Source organism: Cibotium barometz, chromosome 15 (genome assembly GCF_041138505.1).
Source record: "Cibotium barometz isolate CiBa-2024 chromosome 15, ASM4113850v1, whole genome shotgun sequence".
Classification (NCBI taxonomy): Eukaryota; Viridiplantae; Streptophyta; class Polypodiopsida; order Cyatheales; family Cibotiaceae; genus Cibotium; species Cibotium barometz.
Genome location: NC_141060.1, coordinates 23,544,323 through 23,555,268, shown reverse-complemented (window position 1 = coordinate 23,555,268; position 10,946 = coordinate 23,544,323). Strand labels below are relative to the sequence as shown.

General features: G+C 41.2%; 1 protein-coding gene across 1 annotated transcript; it reads right to left on the bottom strand.

Moving 5' to 3' along the window:
• Positions 1-2,995: 2,995 nt before the first annotated feature.
• Positions 2,996-10,487, bottom strand: LOC147631086 (ABC transporter B family member 3-like). Its single transcript, XM_086809416.1, has 11 exons — positions 9,786-10,487; positions 9,627-9,681; positions 9,347-9,522; positions 9,032-9,253; positions 8,529-8,767; positions 7,613-8,412; positions 5,233-5,905; positions 4,876-5,104; positions 4,441-4,707; positions 4,055-4,309; positions 2,996-3,912 (listed from the first exon to the last, which is right to left on the bottom strand). The coding sequence occupies exons 1-11, from the start codon at positions 10,008-10,010 to the stop codon at positions 3,238-3,240; spliced, it is 3,816 nt and encodes a 1,271-aa protein (XP_086665542.1). The 5' UTR covers positions 10,011-10,487; the 3' UTR covers positions 2,996-3,237.
• Positions 10,488-10,946: the final 459 nt, after the last annotated feature.

Genomic DNA, 10,946 nt, shown 5'->3' with positions numbered 1-10,946 from the left:
GTGAACATTTTATATGAGTTGTGATGAATCCATATGAGTTGTGATCATGTAATTATGGGATTTAGTATGAGTTTTAATCATTTACTTTTTGGATTTAATATGAGGTGTGATAATTTTATATGAGTTGTCATCAATCCATATGAGTCGTGATCATTTTATGCGAGTTGTGATCAATGCAATTATGAGGTGTGATCATTTTGGATTTAATATGAGCTATGATCATTTTATATGAGTTGTTATGAATCCACTTGGAGGGTTGTTATGGCTCACCCTAACCCCCCTTGAAACACATCCAACAAGAGATTACCTGGTAATCCGCAACGTGAGGATCTTTCCAATGGCCGAGCTCGTAACCCTTGAGGTCTCCAAGCTCTACAACTCCTTGGGAAGCAATTCCACTGAGCATTGTCACACTGCCGCGTTGCACTACGGGTACTCGTCCCTCCTCTCATCTCACTTCACTCACACACACTCACTAGCATACATTAGGGAGAGAGATTAGCAAGAGGATTAGCAAGAGCAAGACTCAATTGCACAACGGGAGAGTATATTGTATTATGAGAGAAATTCACCTATATACATGGCCATAAGTGTTCACACTCACTTAAACTGTGGCCGGTAGCACTTTAGGCTCATAAGAGGCCTAATGCTATTACAACGACTACTCTCATAATATATCTATGAAGTACATCACTTGGGACTTCATCCTAACATGCTACCACATGCTTTTCAAGCGGGAATTGACACCATTACGGGCACCCGTCCAAGTTGTAGCTTTGAACACTATTGCTTCATATCTTGAATGTATGACCCTTTGGTATATCTATCTTGACTCCTTGATGTAAGATAATGATGGTAGTTCTTGTTAACCCTAGGAATGGGTTTACAGGGGTGCACTACTAAGAAATCCTTCATATCACGTGCATTCAAGGGGTATTTAAAAAACCCCTTACCCTATGAATTTTCACGAATAAAATGTCCCCTTTTTCTTTATGAACTTACAGGTTTTTTTTTCCCAAAATCGATTTAAAAACACCTTCTGTAAATTTATCTTAAATCTTTGAATTCAAAAACCCTTTTATTTGAACTCACATGCTATACTTACATATTTTTAGGTGAACCCCCTGAGTCAATCCATAAGAGTTGTGATTGTGTAATTATGGAATTTGATATAGTTTTGATCGTATACTTTTTGGATATAATATGAGGTGTGATCATTTTATATGAGTTATGTGATCAATCCATATGAGTTGTGATCATGCAATTATGGAATTTGATATGAGTTTTGATCATATACTTTTTGGATTTATTATGAGGTATGATCATTTTATATAAGTTGTGTTCAATCCATATGAGTTGTAATCATTTAATTTTAGTTGTGATCATTCAATATGAGTTGTGATCATCTTGTTTTGTTTCACTTACTCTCAACATAATAACGTATCTAGGATCAAAATCCCAACCCCCACCATGGACCACTTATCTCTCAATTGCTACAGAGTGTGCTGCTTTTTTGCGAGCTAGACATCCTGATCAATGTGAAAACTTGAGAGATGGATGACAAAATTTCCAAGATGTAGATGAGGAGGAGAACGTAGCCAATTGGGGTGATGACATGGCAATAGAATGATTGAGGACATGTTTGAAGACCAAAGAAGACCTTTCACATCCCAATGACATGATTCATTGTACATGGAGGCTACAACTCCATTGCTTGAGAATTCAAAGTTGTCATCAAGACTTTTAGCCACACTTCTCATTCCCAACTTACAAACCAAGCATAATTGGACAAATCAATCAACGATTGATCTTTTGCAGTATGTGCTACTCTTATAGCATGGTTCTAGTGGCTTTAGTATCTTGATGTCCAATAATCCTCATGCTATCTGCATGATAATTTTCTATCATTTTATTGGTTTCATTGAGGAACCTCTTGTGCAGGTTGCTTGTTTTACAGAATTATTCCCAACAAACAACAAGCGTCCGAACTCAAGAGTAGAGACAAAGGCTATATTGTCCCATATAGGTGTGGACTATAATCGTATTGACGCTTGCACCAATGACTATGCCAGAGCTTGCAAAGTTGCAACAAGGCATACATCAAGTAGAAGCACAGATGGGAAGATTGGGATTCCTAGTGATTGTTAAGCATTTCAACACATTGAGGAGGAGTATCCTGTCTTCAAGGATGAGGCACGAAATTTAACACTTTATGGGAATTAATCTATTCTCAAAATTGCAATCAAAATACTCTACATGGCCAATTGTACTCGTGAGTTATGACATTCCACCTTAGTTTGTCAATCAAGAAGGAACATTTTGTGCTATGTCTCCTTATTCCCGATAAGAACAGGTCTTCTTTTTACTCATGACCATCATCTTATCTTCTTCTAACAAATGCGTTATTGGATTCTTATTTACCTCAAGCAAGAACCAAGTATCCAATATGAATGTATACTTGACATGTATTACAGGAGCTATTTCATGGTATTGAGGTGTATGACAGCATCAAATGTGATGGTAGCTCCTAGACTATCCATGACTATTCGGGTCTATCATTGTGTTCTAATATGGCATTTGTTATAATAGGAAGCTGATTTAGCATCAGATAGTAATTTATTAGGTTACTCCACCACTATTTTGTTTATATACATACGTGATACCCTCCACATAGGTTTACCATAATTTATTATCTTCCTCTAACACTACTTTATTTATATAAGTATGTGATACCTCCATAGGTTTATAATACCACCAATGTTTTTAAGCTTACCAACATGTAATTTGAAACAAAGGCACCAAAGCCATTTCTATCGAGCACAAAAGCTAGATTCAAATTGGTTACAATAACACATACATGGGATGTTCATTTATATAAGTATGTGTGATACCTCCATAGGTTTACAATATCACCAATGTTTTTGAGCTTACCAACATGTAATTTGAAACAAAGGCACCAAAGCCATTTCTATCGAGCACAGAAGCTAGAGTCAAATTGGTTACAATAACACATACGTGGGATGTTCATTATAAAAACAGGACCAAAATTAAGTCTCAAGGCCCCAAAGAAAGTTATTTGAAATGGGTTTTACAATGGTGATAATAATAAGAGATGGCTTCAATTTGAGATGGATGTATATTCCTGGGCCAATAGAAAAAAAAAGAAGAAAAGGAGGTCGCCCCAAAAAAAGAAAAAGAAAAGGAGGTAAGAGGCCCGCCCCACGTGTCCCACACTTGTCAAATTTGAGACGGAGTGTTAGACGGTTGAGTTTCCGTGGTAGTGGAAATTCTCACGAGGGCTGCATAGAGGCCATGCTCGCATGTCATGAGCTCATCATGGGTGCCTAGCTCGGCAACACAGCCATCTTTAAGAACAATAATTTTATCAGCATTTCTCACAGTGCTGAGACGATGTGCGACCACCATGGTTGACCTCCCCACAGCAGCCTTCTCCAATGCTTCTTGCACAAGCAGCTCAGCTTCTGCATCCAATGCACTCGTGGCCTCATCTAGCAGCACTATCTTTGGGTCTCTCACCATTGCACGTGCTATTGCCACCCTTTGCTTCTGGCCACCTGATAACTGCACCCCCCTCTCCCCTACAACACTATCATATCCTGATGGCAGGCCAGAAACGAATTTGTGAGCATTTGCTATCTCTGCAGCCTTTTGCATCTCCTCCTGTGAAACCTCCCCTTCTAGCCCGTATTCAATGTTGGCTCGGATAGTGTCATTGAATAAGAAGGGCTCTTGACTCACAAGGCCCATCTGCCGGCGTAGCCACTTTGTTTGCAGCTGCTTAATGTCCACCTTGTCAAGAAAAATGTGGCCACCTTGTGTGTCATAGAACCTTTGCATCAGTGCTAACACAGTGGACTTTCCACCTCCACTCTCTCCCACTATAGCAAGAGTCTGTTGTGCTCACCCAACAACAGTTTTTAGCATAAAGGGAACACTTTACAAAGCATTCCAAAACCCATGAAGTTGTACTAGGCTAAGCATTTGACATCAAGCTTCAACTAAATTAGGCTCACCTCATGAGGCATGTACTCACCTTGCCAGCTTGAAGAGTGAAGCTAAGGTCACTGAAAATTTGAGTGTCTGGTCTTGAAGGGTATGTAAACTGCACATGTTGAAACTCAACTTCACCTTTCAATCTCTTCAACTTGGTGCCAGAGGTGAGATCTTTGTATTTCAGGTCAAGCATCGTGAAGATGGAAGCAACAGCTGGCTTCACATTTGAGATGTCCGGGGCGACCGCCACCGATAGGGAGATGGCAAACGCGCTAAGCTCAATGGCTAAGAAGGTCTGCACACCAGCAGGTAGTATCAGACCTTCTTAAAACTCCACAAGACATAGCATTGAAGTTTACTACATCCCAAATAACTCTTCAAATCGTGCTTAGATACACTACTAGACTTTTGAATGGCAATCCTCACCTTCACAAATCCATCAAAATTGACCTTCCCGGATACGACAAGACGACCGCCAACCCAAAAGCTTAGTGCCAAGGAGCCAAACATCACCACATAGGTTGCCGCCATCCCAAATCCTCCAATAAGAGCTCGTCGCATACCAGCCTTTACACAGTTCATGCTTTTGGCTTGGTAAAAGCCAAGAACCTTCTTCTCAGCACAGAATGAGGCTACCGTTCTAATGCTACTCAGAGCTTCATGTGCTACTTCGCTTGTTTCTTCATACATGACCTGTTGAATTCCATAAGACAAAATTTAGGATAATCTCATCATTATGGATAAGATCTTACTAGAGTACACATATTATATGCATATGCATGTACATACATGCGCATGTTTACCAAACCCACCAGATAAATCAGGCTTGGCGCTCATGTTAATTAGCAACTTTATTAATACCTTGGCTTTCGAATCGAAGATTTCTCCCAGCTTTATCTGCATAAAGCCGTCCATACCATAGAAGGGAAGCAAGCCTACGAATAGTAGAGCAAGCTGCCAGCATGTAGAGATGGCTATGAACAAACCCACGACAACCGTGGTTAGGTTCTGCAAAATCAATGCTAATGCATCTCCGACCATTGTTCTCATATGCGACGCATCTCGCAATAGCCGCGAGCTGATAATCCCACTGCAAACAAATTTATATATTAAAAAAAAACAGAGTCAAGAACCCCATCCGACAGTCCGTCAACATATCCGTCCGGAAATCTGTCACTATTACCGTTCATAATCGATAAAACCTCCCTTCAACCTCACCTAGCATTCTCGCTGGCGTCGAACCACTCTATCTCCTGGTGGAGAATCTTGTCGAACGTCAAGAGACGGATCCGACGCACCAGCTTCTCTCCCGCCACCGAAAAGCAGACGTTCTGCAGCGGGATAAGCACCAGCGACACGCAAGCCACAACGATGAACAGGTAGATATATGGGAGGCAGCCATTGCGGATTTCGTCCGGCGGCTTGTAGAAGGTGCGGATGATGTTCGCAAAGAGGAGGCCGACCACCGGCATGATAGCTCCATTAGCACAAGCAGCTACAGAACCCAGCAGGAGGAGGGGGGTCTCCGGCTTGTTGTACGAAGCCAGGCGGAGGAAATGAGACCACCGGATAGAGTCGTGGTTGCCGTAAATTCCGACGCCGTTCCGCCAGTTCTGTAGCTGCCGTTCCGTCTCGTTGTCGACGGCGATGCTGCCGATGCTTCCTACACTGCCGAATGACATAGACCTGCTGGAGGCCTTGCTGATCAATCGCCGGTGAGTCGCCACCGGGAAGTTGGACGTCGCATTGCTCGGCCTGCGTGGCTCAGTTTCATTTTCCGGCTGCTGCTGTTGCTCTTGCTCCTGCTCTTGCTCGTTTTGCAGCCTCTCCTCCAAGGTCACGAGCTGCGCGAAAACCCCATTTGGCTTGTTGACTAGCTCAGCGTGAGTTCCTGAATTCAACCACAAAGTCGCTTAACAATTAAGGGCCAGTTTAACTGCTTGTGTACTCCTTTAGTTTTGTAAACACGGGCCCAAAAATATGATATCTATAAGGTGGCTTTTTTTCTCGTTTTCAAAACAAAAGTTAAATAAAATGAAAAAGGTTGTCTATTTGAAAGTGAACTTTGAAATTAAATGGGAACTCGGGACTCGAGAGTTTCATTATATCAAAAACTGCATACTACATTCTTATATGCTTAGGTAGTCAAAGATTGATGAAGTCGATGTCAAATTGAAGGAATAGTTTTTTTTAAAGGTTTTGAAACTAATAAGAAATAATTAAACCCAACTTGCCTATACAACTCGTCGGCAATTGGGATCGAACCCAAGGCTACTGCCATTGTTACATATATAATTTTTTTAGTGTGGGGCCGCACGCATCCCTTTTAAAGGTTAAGGGAGAAGAGTATTAGAAGGTTCGAACTTTGTAATAATTTTTTTCCTTACTAAGGAAAGAGTACCATTGATTAGTCTTGCCTTTTGCAAAATTCTGTTGACAATACACTTCCTGCCCTACTATCAAACTTTATGTGAGATGAATTTTGGAGGATTATTTGGAAAACAAGGATAAATATATGTTTCCCAACCACATTCCTAAGTTACATTAATTAAAGAAAGAGGGGGCCAATCCTAAGGTACAGTAATTTTTCGATAAGCTATATATAATAGATTTTTTTAGCATGAAATGTAAGAAATCTCTAAATGTAAACTAGTCCTACATGCGGTGGCAGGTTGAAGATTCAGGAAAATCTAATTGAAACTTTTGTCTGTCGCCCCTATCCATGCGCAGGTATACGTAGAATGCTCTCTCTACCCAACTGCTGGTTTTCAGATCAGTTCCTATTGATACAGCTTTAAGCATTGTCCTCTCTATCTCTATTGTATTCCTCTCTCTCTATTGTATTTCCTCTTCATTCCTCTCTGTCTTGCACGACAGTCGGGTGGTGGGAGCTTAGTGAATAGCCTAGAAGCCTACAAATGACGATCCTTGAAAGGCAACATTGTGGAAACTACTTTCCATACATATTAGATAGTTCTCTAAAGTTACTTGAGAATTTACCAAGCCAAACTCCACTAAGATATATAATTTTTTTTTCGTGTTTGGTGAATTATAAATTACAACTTATGCACCAAGCGACAAAAAGGTTTAGAAGCTCCAACCTCATGCATAGACTTTTTAAAAAAAAAAACCATTTAAAAAATGTTAGATATATTGGTGGTGAAACTTCACTTAGATATCAAATTGCAATCATCTCATGAAAAGGGCGTAACGATTCATTGTCGTATGACCGGCATCCATTCTAGTGATATGACCGGCACCATATAAAAACTAGTGACTTGACCGTCTCCCACAGGTTAAAAAAATATTCTTACAAATATAAATACACGAGATCGAAACCTGGGACTCATTTTCATTTTTATAAGCCTTTGTAGTGAATTAAATCCGCTTTCTCTTTTTTTGGAGATCGGTAATAAGTAGCAATAGCCCTTTTAGAAAGATTCTTGGGTGAGTACGGTTTTTCTCAATTCCAGGTGTGAAAATTACCTTATAGGACGATTTTTTTTGACACTGAGACGTACTAAAAATGCACCCACGGGTCCAAATTTCGACGTTAATCCAAAGATGAAGTGTGCGTAATGCAGATGAGAGAGTATACCTTGCTCTACAATCTGCCCTCGATGGAGCACGGCGATAAAGTGGGCGTTTTTAACTGTGGTGAGCCGGTGGGCGATGATGAGGGTGGTGCGGTTCACCATTATCTTCTCCAGGGCCTCGTGAACAAGGTTCTCAGACTCTGCATCCAACGAGCTGGTGGCCTCATCCAAGAGCAAAATGCGAGGGTCCTTGAGCACCGCCCGGGCAATGGCAATCCGTTGCTTCTGTCCGCCGGACAGCTGCAGTCCTCCTTGTCCCACCATGGTATGGAAACCCTCGGGCAAGCCCGCGATAAACTTGGCCGCATTGGCGAGTTGCGCGGCGGCGTGGATCTCCTCTTCCGCAGCACCGTCTCGGCCATAGGCGATGTTGTCACGAATTGATGCCCCCAGTAGCACAGGCTCCTGCGAAACAAGGCCTACTTGGCGGCGAAACCAGCTGAGCTTCAGTTTCTTCAAGTTAACGCCATCTATCAGCACCTCGCCGGCCAGCGGGTCATAGAAGCGCTCGATTAAGCTCACCACTGTAGACTTGCCGCTCCCGCTTTCGCCTACAAGTGCCGCAGTACTGCCCGCAGGAACGGAAAGTGTGAAATCGGCAAAGATCTGGTGTCCGGGCCGGCTGGGATAGGCAAACCTCAAATTCTTGAACTCGATATGGCCTTTCAGCTCGTCCAGAACTTGTCCGCTCTCATCTGAAATGTCCACTGCAGGCACCCTGTATATCACCTTGAACATTTTGTGTGCGGCAACAGTGCCCGACGCGATGGCACTCAAACTTGGAGTAGATTGACCTAAGGCCCTGAAACACACCAGAATTAAATCAATCAGCCAAGGGCTGCAGTTGCAAAAAAACGTAATTAACCTTAACTAAGCTTATTCAATTATGGGTTTGTAAATAAGATTATTACAACGCACCCTGTGCCTATGATGATGGAGAAGAGCACTGTAATCACTTTTCCCCCTGTGTAGCCACCATGCACAATGAGCTGCGCTCCAAACCATAGAGTCAGCGCATACACGCTAAAAGTAAAGAACATAATCCCCCCCATGCCTAAGCCCGCCGCTAAACACTCTTGCAAACTCGCCCTGTCAGCATTCTTCAAGGTCTTATCATACGCTTGCACTGCCTTCTTCTCACCACCGAAAGGCACCACCTGCAGAATAAAAATGCATTAATAATCGAAATAAAAAGAAATCAATGTCTTTTGTATCTATGCCATACATCGGCGGTTTGTAGTCTAATTTTGTATAATTTCAAGTCAACATTCGGGTTAAGCCTAATCATTGCCTTTAATTTTAAGGGCTGAAAAACAACCCAATTTTAAGGGTTGATTTTTTTTTTTGAGCATTGTTTAGTACAGTGTTGAACAAAATCAGATAACCAATCGCATGCATTTGTTAACAATAATCCCACTGACCGTTCTTATTGCACTGATGACCTGCTCTACTATGCTGCCTGCATTTCCATTGGCCTCAAAAACCTTTCTTGAGGTTTTAGAGATTATTAAATCCATAGCATAGCCGGATGCCAATATTAATGGAATGATTGCAGAGATCACCAGCGTAAGCTTCCATCCTTGCGAGAAGGCAATGGCATAGCCACTTAAGAGAGTACCAAGAATTTGTATAAGCTTTCCAACCTTTTTTTTAAACCCAAAAAAAAAAAGTATAAGTAGATGGGTGCAATTCAAATTTATGCAGAACAAAGAGTTTGCATGCAACTACTACTTCACCTTTTCTCCTGTAGCTTGCTTGATATGAAAAGTGTCTGCAGTCATGCCCTCCACCACAATTCCGGTGGAGATCTCTTGATCAAAGAATGCTAGATCTTGCCTCAGTAGGGCTTGCAAATAGAGATATCTGATTCTATCAGCTTGCCTCTCTCCCGTGCTCATCCAGCATGTGACCTCTACCAGCAAAAGAAGAAGAAAAAAGTTGATTAAGCTAGTTAAACCTCTTAACCTGAGTTTAAGATCAAATCACACTTTCATGGCCACAGAGGGGAGATCTTACGGAAGAAATATCCACCAGCTGCGAAGAACCCCGCAAACAAAGCATGTAAAGCAGTCTGTAATAATATAGTCATAGAGCATCAATAAGTTCATCGTTGTTACGTTCACGGACGCAGAAACTAAGGTTCAACCGAAAAGTAATGAAAGGATTAACCCTAACCTCAGACATTCTGTGAACTTGTTTATGAGGATCAGACCAAGCAAGGGCATCCAAGACATTGCCAAAGATGTAGGCAGCAACAGGGAGAGGAGCTCCGGCTACCAGAGCTCCAAGGGTCCCCATTATAATCAAAACCAAATCATAAGAATCGGCAAAAGCATAAAGCTTGTGAAATGGCACATATTCCACCTTCTTCTCCTTATTCTCAACCTGGGTAGCCTTCATGGTTTTAATTAATACTCACTACTACTTCTGTTGCTGAAGGCAAAGCAACGAAAATATCAAGCTAGCTCGTACCCCTAACCGCATGGACTGTTTCTAGACTATGGATATCAAGAACCTTATCAACACAAGAGGATTCTGTGAAGTTATCTGCATACAAAACATAAACATAAAGACTCTTCTCATCAAATAGTTGCTCTCATGTAGAGTTTCTATAAGGAATGAAGGTAGAAGGAGGACGAGCCTCATAAAAGAAGGATATCCGATAGCCTCATAAATAATTATTGAAGGAATGAAAGCAATTGCACCTTAGGCTTTTTTTTAGGACAAGGAAACATACAAGAAGAGGCTCTTGTGAGGGTAAAATAAGCAGCCTTTAACAACCTAATTTGTTATTTAGACTCCATATTCCATAAGCAAAGGCCAGACCAGGACCTCCATGCCTCATCTTTTTTATTAAGGTTTAACATTTGTCTCGCAGATCTAAAATTTATATCCTCGAATTTAATAAAAACATTCGTGCTCCACCACCCACTATATAACATTTAAGAATGCTATTTAATAATTATAAGCCCTTTTTTTGGTAAATTGAATATTGTAGTTGTTGCTTTATTTTGGGGGGTCCTGAATCCTACCAGCAAAACTTCACAAGAGGTGGACTTCATTTAAGGCTAGTCTTCTGCATGCATGCAGATGGGTGCGTCAATTTGTTTTCTTATCTTAAATTTTCCCGTAGATTTCAAATTATTAAAGGTCGTTGTACACCTCAAAGTTTGCAATAATGCTTTTTAACGAAAATTGGGTAATTACCAATTTACCAGCGGTATAAATTTAGATTCTTAATTTTAATTTACGAAATAAGGCTCGAATCCAAAAAAAGATCTCTCTCATTAAGGGCAGTAGTCAAATATAGGCTCAGGACAGCCAAGTTGCAATCTA

Excerpts from the sequence above, each read along its gene's own strand:
- LOC147631086 (XM_086809416.1), bottom strand. The coding sequence starts at position 10,010 with ATGAAGGCTACCCAGGTTGAGAATAAGGAGAAGAAGGTGGAATATGTG. Across the intron at positions 9,254-9,346 it reads AGCAAGCTACAGGAGAAAAG|GTTGGAAAGCTTATACAAAT; the intron begins GTGAAGTAGTAG and ends TTTAAAAAAAAG. Across the intron at positions 8,413-8,528 it reads TCCATCATCATAGGCACAGG|GGCCTTAGGTCAATCTACTC; the intron begins GTGCGTTGTAAT and ends GGTGTGTTTCAG.